Source organism: Ooceraea biroi, chromosome 5 (genome assembly GCF_003672135.1).
Source record: "Ooceraea biroi isolate clonal line C1 chromosome 5, Obir_v5.4, whole genome shotgun sequence".
NCBI lineage: Eukaryota > Metazoa > Arthropoda > Insecta > Hymenoptera > Formicidae > Ooceraea > Ooceraea biroi.
Window position 1 is genome coordinate 13381707 of NC_039510.1, and position 13263 is coordinate 13394969.

Below are 13263 nucleotides of genomic sequence, written 5' to 3' on the forward strand. Positions count from 1 at the left end.
TTTAAGCAGATGAGGAAGAAGCAAGCGCATGTTGCACCTGCAAATCGCGAATTAAATATTGCCCGACAGAACAACGGTCTCTCGCCTGGCTGTATCTTATGTTAGATGTATTTTCACTCGGCGCTCATTAATGTTGCTATTTACGACGGACGTTTTATTACACCGTCGTGAAATAAAGTTAAGCAGTAAAACCCTGGGACAATAATTCCCCGCCTTCTTCAGCACTTTTCCAATAACAACAATTTCGCGTAGATAAGCCGCCACGCCGTGTGACAGCCACAGTTAACGAGAGAACTTTACGGTGCCTATTATCTTGCAAAAAAAACTAACATTTCTCACTCACACCACCGATAACTGCAAGTTCGAATATGCCGAGACGTGTTATGACAAGACTGTCGTACATATGTATAAACACTACGTGTCAGAAGTATCGATCTGTAAAGCAAGTTCTTATAGTCTGGAGAGTTAACATAAAATAGACATAATAATATTCAAGTCAGAAAACCGATAAAGATATACGCGATTGTGCCAGATACTCTGACGAATTTGAAATCAATCTTTCACACGCGCGAAAATTTTGCATATCGAATAATGTGGAGATATTTATACGATATTTTGAATATTTTTTAAATTAATTTAAAGAAGATCCCGCGTTAATAGAGAAATTTTATTTGCGACTGTTAAAATATTTTATATTGAAAGTTATGAGAGAATTATCATTCGACGAGAGATACCAAATTTACATCGGAGAGTAAATTGAGAGTTTATTAAAAATCTATTGAAACTTGTTCCGCATAGAAAATGGCAAGTTTGTAATTCACAATGAGATTGTTTAATACATGTTCCGCTAATTATTTTCTCGTAATCCTTGAGACTTTTTGGTTCTGGGTTAAAGATAGTTTGCACGCTCGGTGCATATAATAAAACTACGGATAATCCTCGAAAACCCGTTTATATTTGTACTGTTATACTGCTTCTTGCATCTGGGTTTATTAATTAAAACGAGATAGCTGCGGCATTGTGTTTGCGATGTTGCTAAGTTTTTAAATACTTCGAATGTTGAGATTGTTCAAAGTACAATATATATAAAAGAGATATGTTTCTGCGAGAGTTTTGTTGAAACAGCACACATTTCATCCATTTTTAGATTTCGAATCTTCTCTTAAATATCTTTTTCTCTGAAACAATTTAACCATTCGAGTTAAAATCATTTACATTATATGTACAATTTATTACGGGTCTTCTTCACAATTTCCACATCTTCATATCATTATTTGCTTTCGTCGTACTTTGGTGTCTTTCAAAAAGCTAATTGCTTGAGCGATCCTTCTTCGCGAACGAAATGGTATCTTCTTCCGTGGAGAAGGAATTCCTCCTGATTTAGTCGTGATGAGGTAGTTTCAGTGCGCGCGAGCTTTCTCCGGTATGTATTTTGCCTTGCACGCGGGGGCCCAATGGGACTCGCGAAAAATCACCGAGTGAAAATACGAGGCCCGATTCCGCATTCGAGATCAGCAGCGACAGTGGCGACAACGATTTAGTTTCGGCGGCGATCGGAACAGTACACTATAGCGGACGAGAACGAGAGAAATGGAGGGGATTTATGCGGCTTTAGACCGAACCTCCGTCACGTGGAGCACGTTGTTCTTTTTTCCCCGCAATCCCTTTTTTTGCGCGCGTTCCCGTGCAAGCAAGAAACGAAAGCGGCGATATTTCTGAAATACATTATTCCGCGGCGGCGGCAGCGACGCTGGCCTACATAGGCATTTTTCCAATTCCGGTCGTGGCCGATAGAAAGCCGCGCCGCGGCCGTTTGTAGAAAGTTCCCATATTATTTAGCATTCGGTCGCACCGTGGCGAGCGTGCGCCATTGCCGCATTGCCGGTGAAAATTAGCAAATAATTGAACCCCGTTGTTGCGGCTCGATACGTGTCTGCGCGCGCTCGCGGTCTTTTTCGTCCGATTTGTCGCGCGAGTTTCTCTTAGAATAGAATTGCGTGCTCCCGCACGCAATGGTAGGGACGTTATTTTCCAGCGAAAAAAATCCGAAGGAAACGATATTGAAAATTTATTTTCACAAGGCGCGTCGCGTGTAATCAAGCATTTCGAGAGGTTTTCAAGGGTACTGTCACGGCACGGTGTAATTACAGAGAGTTGAAGCTTTTTTTCCTCCAAATGAGAAACTCGCTCGCACTGACACCGCTTCATTTTAACTTCACTGCCCCTCCGTGACGAAGAAGCATTTATTCTCTTATTTCCTACCGCCATGCTTTTTACTAATGTCATTAATATTAACGACATCCGTAATTATCGCTTTAATGTTTCATTATTACGCTTGCTAGAACTTATACTTCATTATCTGTAGTTAAATCATCTGTAATGACTTAAAGTTTTAACTTCCGCTTAAGTCTGACATCTCGTAATAATATGTCTTGGTTTCTACGTATTATATATACTTTGATTTTTAAGTAAGCAATCATTTCTCCGTTTTTCCGCGAAGCAGCCTACAGCGGATTTAACAAGTTGTGTGTATACAGCTGCGCACCTCACATTTACCTGCACATCTACCTAGATTGCTTTTGCGGGGTATGAACCTGTACCTTTAATTCTCCCTTTTAACTCACATGAGGCAAAATGAGAAATGTAAAAATTATAATAATCCTTACATAAAAATACAACTGCACTTATAATTATTACATACGTTATATTACGTAACTACAATAATTGCAGCAACGATTGTAATATCGATTGCCTCCGAGAGACAGAAAGAGAGAGAGAGAGAGAGAGACAATGACGTTAATTGCAGAAATAGCGTTAGAGACGTTCCAGAAGCGATTACATTCATCCGTTTCGCTTTGCAGACTAGGCTGTCGTCGTTACTGAAAACTGCCGAGGATCTACACATCAAGGGGCTCGCCGAAGTGAGCTGGCGCAGCGACTCCACGCAGAACGACCTGAACAACACCGGTCACAGTCCTGGTGCGGCGACCCCTGGTGTCGAGACTGTCTTGAGAGAAGGCGACGCCGACGAAACGCCACCTCCAAAACAGAGACGCAGGGGTCGTCCACCCTTGGACGACCCACCCTCGGCACACGACGTCTTCACGCCCAAGATCACCTGCATCACCGGAAATGTACGGAAGGCAATTCGAACCTCCTATCAGTATCAGACCGGGCCGCATGGCCCGCACGCGTAAGGCTCGGTACGACCATCTGATCTGCATTGTTTGCAAAACGTGTTTGGAGAATTGTTAATTAATATCACAATCGTAAAAACGTTCTATCAATTTGCAGCCGTGCGAATGTTATTCCATCATTATCTTTCCGGTTTCTTCTTATATATTTTCCTTAGACGAGTGACTAATAAAGTTTCTAGTTTAGATAAAAAGGCCTGATATATTCAGTCAGAAGATTGTACGAGAGAAGGTAATAATTTGCGTTTTTTATGTCGCTTATATGGCCGCTCGTAATAACGCGTTTCAATCTTATTTGCAACATCGTTCCGTCAAGTAGTGAAAATCTAAAGTCCAACATTCTGCGAGCTTCCAAACCTTGAGACATTTGTGTAATACTCGAGTATCGAGCGTTAATAAATCACGCAAGCGCTCAAAGAAGATAGATTGACGAGATAGACCCTGATCTGCGTGGGACACAATATAATTTCGTTTGCAAAGATACCGAGCCTCACGCGTAGTATTTAAGATGAACATTTTACGGGCTGATCCTTGTCGTAAATGTAGAAATTCAAAAATTTTGTTAGACTCGCGGCGGCGGGTATTACACAGGGATACCCACGCACGACTCTAATGTGTCACGTCGAACCTTTTCCCAGGAGGAAATGATGAGCGAGGGTGGCGACCATGAGAGTTGGGACGACGAGATGATGATGAACGAGAATAACGAAACTCCACTGCCGGTGGTAAGCTCTCTCTCCCCCATTTATCATTAGATTTCTTCTTTCCCCCCTTTATTTGCACGTAATTAAATCATGCGACCATTAAGGCCTCGTTCTACTTTCTCCTCTCTCTTGTCGGCGGATTAGACTATTCCCCACATCTCGGATATTCTATTCTATTCAACAGCTTTGACGATGTCCTTTGTGATTTTTTTTAGCTGTCCTACATGTCCAAGGATGACAATACGTCCGACCAAGAAAAGAAAGGTAAGCACGATCTCTGTATCTAATCTCCCTTTCGTCCCTTCTTCATCTAAAAATCGCTTGGAAACTTAGGCTAATTTAAAATTAGCCTGAAAGTGTGTGCTCAAAAAGATGGAAACATTTTTCTTCCAGTCACTTTTGGAACTTACGTGCATAAATATGTAAAAGACAATAACTGTATCGAGTAAGGAAATTTATTCTCTACGGATATCAGTTATCAGTATTTTGGTCTAGAAAACAAGTTCTCCTATTGAATATCGGATATATTCCGAGAGCTAAAAACAGAAAAAAGGGAAAAATGTCTCGACCTTTGTGAAGCGTGAAAGAGGAAGAATGAGTGAATATAAGAGTGAGCAAGCGGCTGTATAAGTACGTGAAGTACATATCTATACTTCTATATAATATATCTATATAATCTATAGATTACGAAAAAAATACTGTTGAATCAACAACATCAGTAGTTAAAATTTATTGTATTAATTTAATAATATTAAAACGAATAAAAGTTTTGAGGTTGACCAATTAATGATATTAGATAAATATGCCATGATTTTGTTTTATGAATTTAAATCTTTTTTTCAGTAGCACGATGTTTGTAAAACGTTTTATTATGTCAATTATACATATCTATCTCTCAAAGAAATAAGTACTCACTGTTATTAAATATGAAGTAATTAATTAATTAATTTGTTATTATGTAATGGAATAAATACAATATATTAAATTATATCAATCGGTAATCTTTTCGGCAAAAATTTAAACTTGGCAATTATATATAGTTCTTCATAAGATGGTATTATATTACAATAGAGTCTTTGGTTTCTAGTTGGACCAAACTGCCAATTTATTGCTTATGAATCACAACCGCGACGTTTCGATCGCGTTTCCGGTCCTTATCAAGTGATAATTAACAAATACGTCATAAATAAATCGTTTCCGTCGATCTATGAGTCTAGCAAACAACTGTTTCCAAGACAAACTGTTTCTATATGTTGTTCAAAATAGTTTCATAAACACCGATACCCGATTTCGGCGGTAACCGTTCGATGTTAACCGAATATTTGCCGTTGCAGCGCCTAGCACCCCGTCAAATTCCAACGCCACGAATCCGTCGATCCCCGAGCAGTTCCGGGATGTGGTGAAGATGAACGATTACTTGACGACGGGACGCCGACAGGAGTTCTGGGAGGAGCCGTTCACGCGACGCGTTATGGACGCCATCAAGAGCAAAGAACTGGAGATGAAGACTGCTGCTGAGATACTCGGCGTCTCCTACGGCACCCTCTACGGCAGATATCGCGACAGTTATGGTTGCCTTAAACACCCGTACAGGTAATGGACACACGCAGCGAATGGATAATCGCGCTCGTCGAAGTTTCCCACGCCTCGCGTTCAAAGATTAAATAGTCGAGTAAATCGGAGCGAAATCGAGTCGAGACATTAAAACGTCACCAGAAAAAAAGGGATCATGGTGGTAACGCAAATGCGATCTGTACTTTCAGAGTAAGGGATTTTTGGTCCGAGCCGGGCCCGGCCGAGGTGTTGGCAAAGCTGCGGAGGAAGGAGATTACCCTGTTCCGTGCTGCCGAGTTCCTCAACGTGACCGTCCATACCCTCGCGACGTATTTATCAACGCTGCAGGGCCCAGATAGAATCTCGCTTGCCGGCGACCTTAGCGTGGTCTCTGGCAGTGGCGGTGGCGGTAGCAGCTGTGGCGGCGGCATCGACGGTAGCAACACGACGACGGAACCAGCGGCAACAGAAAACAGCGAATCCGTGAATGATATCCTGCAGAAGATCAACGCGAACGCGGCGACCGCGGCGACGCTGACCACAACGACGACATCGATCAAGCGCGAGGGTGGCGGTTACATCGAGGTGCCGACCGCGGTGCCGAAAGCAGCCACGTCCGTGCTGGAGAACAATCCAGACATTACGATCGTCAAGACGGAAAACATGTTGCGCAAGCGCGACTACACGAGGGTGCCCAACACGGAAAACAACAATGCGAAGCTGATGAGTGGCGGTGCCGTTAGCGAGGTCAGCCAACAGCAGCAGCAGCAACAGCAACAGCAGAAACTCGCCGACCCGTTGTCGTTGAACAACGACAACAGCAAACCCTAACTATTCAGACCCTATCTGACACCTACGGCAAACCATCATCACCATCACCATCATCACTACCATCACCATCATCCCCGTGCAGCGGCGAGCAGCAATGCTAGCTACAGATCCGACCTGCAGTGCCCGCGCAGTTTCTATTCCAACGTTTTTACTCGCTTTCTCACGAATTTTCATTTGAAATAGACAGGAAGAGGGAACCATCTCTAACACGCTGCACACGCTCGAAAATCCAAAACGGTAGCTTTAGACAATCCCTCGCGCGTAATCTCGCTTGCGATTGGTGGTCACGCGGGCCGCGGCCGCTTTGGAATTGAAAGGCGAGTTTCGGATTCAACGAGGGGGAAGCGCTACCGCAAAGAACACGTACCACAAATCGCCACCAAGAAAAAGACAAGCGTACGACGCTTCGTCGTGCCTTTGAGCCGATCCCGCGATTCCTGCGGCCGTGGCCAGCGCACACTCTCTCGCGTGAGAAGGTGCTTAACGTCGCGCAATTTGCTCCCTCGAGGAGTCGTCCGGGCTGTCGCGAGATTTCTCCCGTTTCATTTCGTGAATTATTTTACCTTCAATTGACATACGTCGGTGGCGCGCGTGCGCACGACCTTGGCCTTCGCGAGGAAAAAGAAAAAAGAAAAAGAAGCAAAAGGGAAAAGCGTATAGTAAAAAGTTCAATCGAAGTTCCTTTTCAAATAACGATGTTAGAGTGTATTATCGCAACAAAGAATGCCTAGACTATTTTCTGCCGCATGTGTCTGTATGGTATAGCACGTAAAGAGCGACAATATATTCACCACAAGTAGAAACCATCACACACACACACGCCACTCGCAAACACACGTATACACAGAGAGAGAGAGAGGGGGGGTGACAGCGGAGTGACGGTCCTTCAACGTAGATATGGTCCCTCGTGCGATCGTCGTTTTGCAAGCGCGTTTCGGTCAGTGCTTGGTATACTAACACGTGAATTATAAGGTAAATCATAAAGCCGGTGGCTATTGGACGTGAGCGTTTATTCGCGTGTGTTGCGACACGATAAAAGGACACGCGAGAACTTGGAGACCCCACCTGAAAGAGGCGACTGTAGATAGTATTCTCACAGCCACGACATTTGTATTTAGGAAAGTATTCAGAGAGCGAGAGAGAATCGTCACTTCGTCAGGCTGCACGTGCCCGATAGTAAATCGTTTACGATTTAAACGTATTTTCGCGATGGAAGCCTTAATGCTAGAATGCCGGTCTCTCTGATTACATTATCAGCCGACGAAATTTATTTATGTGTCGATTAAGTATCGATGAGAATAAGTTATCGCATCTTTTTTGCCGGAAAAGTAGCGAAGCTTGGGTTTTAATAAATGACCAAGGTGTCATCCCATCGTGGAGATCCACAGCCGATTTTTGTGCATCTCATCATGCGAAAATTCAGAGAATAGAGGTGACTACGGTTTTTCCTTTTTTTCTTTTTGTTTTCTTATGAATATTCGCGCGTGGAACGTTAACGGGATTGTCCGCCTGCGTGTGTAACAGTAACAATCCTACTGTTATACTGTTTCTTTTTGTATATCAATATGTAACGCTGTTGCGTAGCAATTATTTTAGGAACAATGTTTTTCATTATCATATCCGTATAAAGTTTCTTATTTACGAAATGTTTTCCTGTTTTATGAGGACACGTTTTTTAGTGTCTTTTATTTGATTGATTATCGTCGATCGATATCAAAGATGATTCGCCTGAGACATATACGAAGCATATAAACGTCCATTGTAAATATTGGTACAATAACGAGATACAAAAAATTAATATTATTTGGCACGGAGGTGTCGACGCGTTATTTTAAGGAAGGACAAGAAGAAGAAAAAGGGTAGGATGCCCGTTTTATTATGTCGTGCAATCGCATCTTGAGCCCTATTGTAAAAAGTAAATAGGGAACGATATCGACGCGGGGACTAGCATTATCGCATAAGCGGACAATACTACGGTAATACTACTACGCGTACGGTATCGTTCCCTCTTCCCTATTTATATAACTCGCGAGTCTCCTTAGTTTAATTTTCTCATAAGCTTTCACAAGCGCGGTATTTACGTTAAGTTTATAGATAAACAAAATGAGAAAACCCCTCCCCCTATTCCCCTCAGAACCTACCGCGCGCGCTATATATACATATACAAATATATGTATATATGTATATATACATATACAATAAAATATATGTATATATGTTTATATACATATATAATAATCGTACTCTATGAGACATTGACTGGAAATGAGTATTCCTGTTCGCTGAAGGTAAAGTTAAGTAAGGACTAAATAGTATAGTAGAGGTATCTCCGATGATATTTTTCGATGATATAAGACTTAGTTGCACTGGAGAGGAGGTTTATTATCGCGGAGGGTACTTGTAAAGTAATCCAAACGGGCAGAGAGTAGTTTGTACACGAGGCGTACGTGCCGGAAGGCACCGGGCGTTTCCTTTTCGCTGTCGGAAATTTCGTTAATGAGAAACGGACGCAAGGAAGACCGATTATATCGTGAAGGTGTAAATACGGAGCGTAGTGTGATGTACAGTAGAATGAAAAGTCGAGGTGCGCATTCTCTGTACGCAAATGCGAAAATGTATGTATATCTCTCTCTTTCTAAACTCGAAACTGAAGCCCTGAGAAGTCGACTGACTATTTGAGATATTAAATGTGAAATAAAAAAGAGGCACAAGCGATAAGCGTATTGGCGATAATGAAATTCTCAATTAAGTGCGAGGCGTATCAGTACAAGAGGCATATGCGTGTATACATAAAATATACACGCGCGCGCACGCACGATTTGTACGTGCGATGGATTCTTCGAAAAGAAAGTATTTCCGGCAGATGTGTGTTGAAGATTTACCCGACAAATAAAGTGCTCCCTTTAGTCTACTTGGATATTTGAGCTAGAGATATATTGTTTTGAATGTTGATTGTTGTAAAGGCGAAAGACCTTCGATTACTTTACGAGTGCTCCGGACCGATTATTTTTATCCGTATGCAAATTTATATAATTTTATATACACTAATGTCGCACGTTTACGATCATTTTACTCGTATCTCTTAAACGACAAGAAGGAAAAAAGAAAAAAAGATAGATCTGTTCATCACCATGTTTAATTTAATACTTTTGTCAGACTCATCATCTCTTCATTGAAACTTTGTATTAAGTAAAGGATAGTAACTTCTTTCTTTTTTCTCCTTTACTTTTCTCTTCCTTTTTTTTAAATAAAATAAGACTAAGACATACCAAATGAGAAATGTAAGGACAAGTTTCGTTAGGTTTAGTATCTATCGCATATCAAGAGAGAAAGCAAAAATACATGCGCTGATACACACACTGTATTTGCCTATGGCGTCCAGGTATGTTTATCTAGGACGCACGAGAGACCACTTTACTCTAGCGAGAGTATACGACTAGAAGTATTAAATATTTAATATTAATAAAAACCTAATGATCAGCGTATATATATATAATACAAAATATGTACCCGAATGAATGGTCATGTTTTTCATGAGCCGCATTCAGTAATGGAAGAAAGGAGATCAAACTGCGAATTTTGTTGGCAATATTTTATGTGATTATTTTTTATTCTCTTTTACACTATATTACACATATATGTATGCATGTATGTAAATTTAAAAAAAATATATATATAGTATCATTTTATACATATATGTATTAATTATATAGTTAAGAACCTGTTAAGTTTATTCTATGAAATCACGAGACCATCGCGGGATTTACATGCACCGCAGCAATAATTTTTATCCGAGGTATATATGTATAAAGTTCTTTTTTAAAGGGTTTTTAAAGAGTGCTCGTTATCATTAAAGTACAAAATGTATCGACTCGAATTCGAGACTGGAGCATGCCAAATTGCACGATGTTATTAAGAGAAGCGCGTGTCGTGTCAGATTCATGTGCTCAAAAACTGTTGACCATTCATTCGGAGAAGGTTCTTGTATGATAACTGCGCGTCGATACGATGATCGATTTTCGATCAATTTTTTTGTGAGGGGCGAAACAGAGAGAAAGAGAGAGGGAGCGAGCGAATGAATGAATCTGTGGGTGCATGAATTCATGATCATATTGTGCGAGAAGACAGGATAAGACTAATTAGCCTATCGGCGAACGATGCGCGCCGCGCGTGCCTTCGTAACGAGAACGCGCGGCCGTCGTACCATGAGACTAAAAAAAATCGATATCATAATTATGTGTCGTTTGATATAAAAACGAGTAACGAGTAATAAGATGTATCATCGTTTTATACACAACCTAATTAATATCTCTACGTACACTATGTACATTCCTAGTATAATAACAACACACGCTCTTCTCACTGTCATACACGTTGCATTACCCGCGCATGAAGGGGGAAAGAAGAAGAACGCATGGACCTATTATATACATATAAATATAAATATATATATAAAATATAAATATATTTATAATAATTATATTATATAGCTATTCCAAAACGGACCACCGCGACATCGATGTTTATGGATGATCATTAAATTAATGCAAGGGAAATTCATCAACGACACCTACGCGCGCATTCATGATCGACGTCATCGTCATTATTATCATCATTATCATTATCATTATCATCATCACATCATCGGTGATAACGACATCACGTCAGCGTATTTCGCGTTGGATAACACGCCCGGTCACGGAGTGTCTCATGTATAACACGCACGAACAGTCAAACCTGTCGACCTGCCTGCAGTGTAAAAAAATGTTTCTAACACACACGTACACACTTGAGCGCAATAGAGGAAAAAATGTATGCGTGAGAGAGAGAGAGAGAGAGAGAGAAAAGAAAGAGAGAGAGAATGAGAGGAAGAGAGAACAAAATATATGAATATAGTTTTACAGGATGGCTTCGCCGGCCGCCCCCTTTAGTTTTATACCTGAGACACGGAGAAGGCTGATGAGCCGCTAGCCGATAATACTTCAAACTGATCCTGATCCTATGTAAAATTACATTCTCTCACCGGTGAACAATCATTGTACACAGACACACACACACATGCAAACGTACGCAATCACAGCAGCGTGTACAAGCGAGAACGCATGCATGCACATGTACAATACCATGCATCCTCTCGAGTTCATTTATCTTTCAAGACTTTTTACCGACTTTTTTCTTCTCATTTAGTCGGACATTTCGAAGATGAAGAGCGCGACAGCGGACGTGCGAATTGGGAAGGGAAGAAGTCCGACGTCACGCTCTCGAAGCGCGGAATGTCAATCTCTTAGCCAAAGTTAGAATTTGCATTTTTTTTTTGTTTTTACTTCTTAGTACCTTTTCTCTATCCTGTGCCTTCGTTCCTTTCACGCCCTTCCTTTTCCCCTTTCTCGTCCCGTAACACAACATATATATTTGACACATTATTATAATTAATTGATTTTAATTATAATTTTTCTGAAGTATATATAGATATATAAATATATTTACCTTTAATAATCGTGGTAATTTTTAGACTTAGAAGAACAATATATTTAGCGAATAGAGATTAAAATATATATACATATACATAAAAGTGAAGTATATATATATATATATATATATTGATAAAATAATTATAGAGATCGCAGTTAGAGAAATTGGGGTCGAGCGCATATGATGCCGTAAAAGACGACAACCGGTATATTTACCGTAAGAAATTATTAAGGCTCGGGTATTATAGGCGGCGAAGACATACACACACGTACATGTACGAACAGCCTTGGCTGGGGTTGAACGTCAGCCGAGAGCTGTTCTCGCGGAGAATATTCATTGATTGAACAAAAGATGAAGATCAGTAAGTGTAAATGTTTGTAAACAAATTATGAAACATTATTTGTTCAGTGCCTACATATTTACACAGTAATAATAATAAAGAGGAAGATTAGTGAAATTACCTGAATCTTTTCGATGTCGCACAGCCTTTCTCCTGCTAGCTTCCAACTTAACTAAAAATTATAAAAAAAAACATTTACATTAGTCGCATACTTAACAAAATTTCCTTGTTACATATAATTCTCGTAATATCGATAAATGCTACGTACGAGTTAGGGTATAAAAAATAATGATACTTTTTTTATATGTAATTAAGGGGATGCTGGAGTTGCTAGTGAACTATTTTTTCAGTATAGCGATGGTAATTGCAGTTTCGAAAGTTCTCTTTATTGCTTGTTCAGAATAAAAAATCCTTTTCCACAAATGAAGTATAGATAGAAAGAAAGCCCGCTCTACAGGACTTTATATTCAAAATGGAAAAAAGTTAAAAACTTGCATTTGTCTTTTCTAACTTTTTTCCATTTTGAATATAAAGTCCTGTAGAGCGGACTTTCTTTCTATCTATACTTCATTTGTGGAAAAGGATTTTTTATTCTGCACAAGCAATAAAGAGAATTTTCGAAACTGCAATTACCATCGCTATAGTGAAAAAATAGTTCACTAGCAGCTCCAGCATCCCCTTAACCTCTCATATATTGAAAAAAACGTGCAATCTCAGTATGAAAAAAACATCGTTCTGTGTTTCATCGCTACCTTGAACACACGAAATATCGTTGGATGTATTGACAGACAGCAAGGACAATTTCTTCGACACTTGTATTATTGAAATAATCATTTCGGGTAAAGAATTTTCGCGCAAGTGAGACCAAGGTATTCATATCGCATCATATTTAAATCGTACTCGATCCGATCAGGCTGCGGCACTCTTGGCGTTACGAACGCTTCAAAACAGTTTCCGTCCTTTTTCTTCCACTTAAAAACAAGGATGAAAAGAAAGAGCATTTGCAGCGCCTCTAGCGGCCTTTTGAGGCCCTTTTGAGGGACCTTTTCCGGGAAGCGGCGAAATTGCGCGATGCGAGCCGAGGACGAGCCGAGGCGAAGTTGTGTAAACACGGCCGGCCAATCGCCGGTAAGCGGCTTCGATTCGAAACGCCGCGGCGGTTGCTTCG

General features: G+C 40.6%; 1 protein-coding gene across 10 annotated transcripts in view; it reads left to right on the forward strand.

The window, feature by feature from the left end:
• Positions 1-12215, forward strand: part of LOC105280993 (zinc finger and BTB domain-containing protein 20) — a 105809-nt gene extending 93594 nt beyond the window's left edge. For 8 of the 10 annotated variants that reach the window (XM_026969722.1, XM_020032224.2, XM_026969723.1 and 5 more), the window contains 5 exons: positions 2862-3134; positions 3761-3919; positions 4114-4162; positions 5233-5491; positions 5662-6283. In XM_026969722.1, the coding sequence (XP_026825523.1) occupies positions 2862-3134; positions 3761-3919; positions 4114-4162; positions 5233-5491; positions 5662-6283 (1362 nt within the window). Of the gene's footprint in view, positions 1-2861; positions 3135-3760; positions 3920-4113; positions 4163-5232; positions 5492-5661 lie in introns of all 10 variants that reach the window. The other 2 variants (XM_020032226.2, XM_026969724.1) reach the window with 2 other exon arrangements.
• The last annotated feature ends 1048 nt before the right edge of the window (positions 12216-13263 follow it).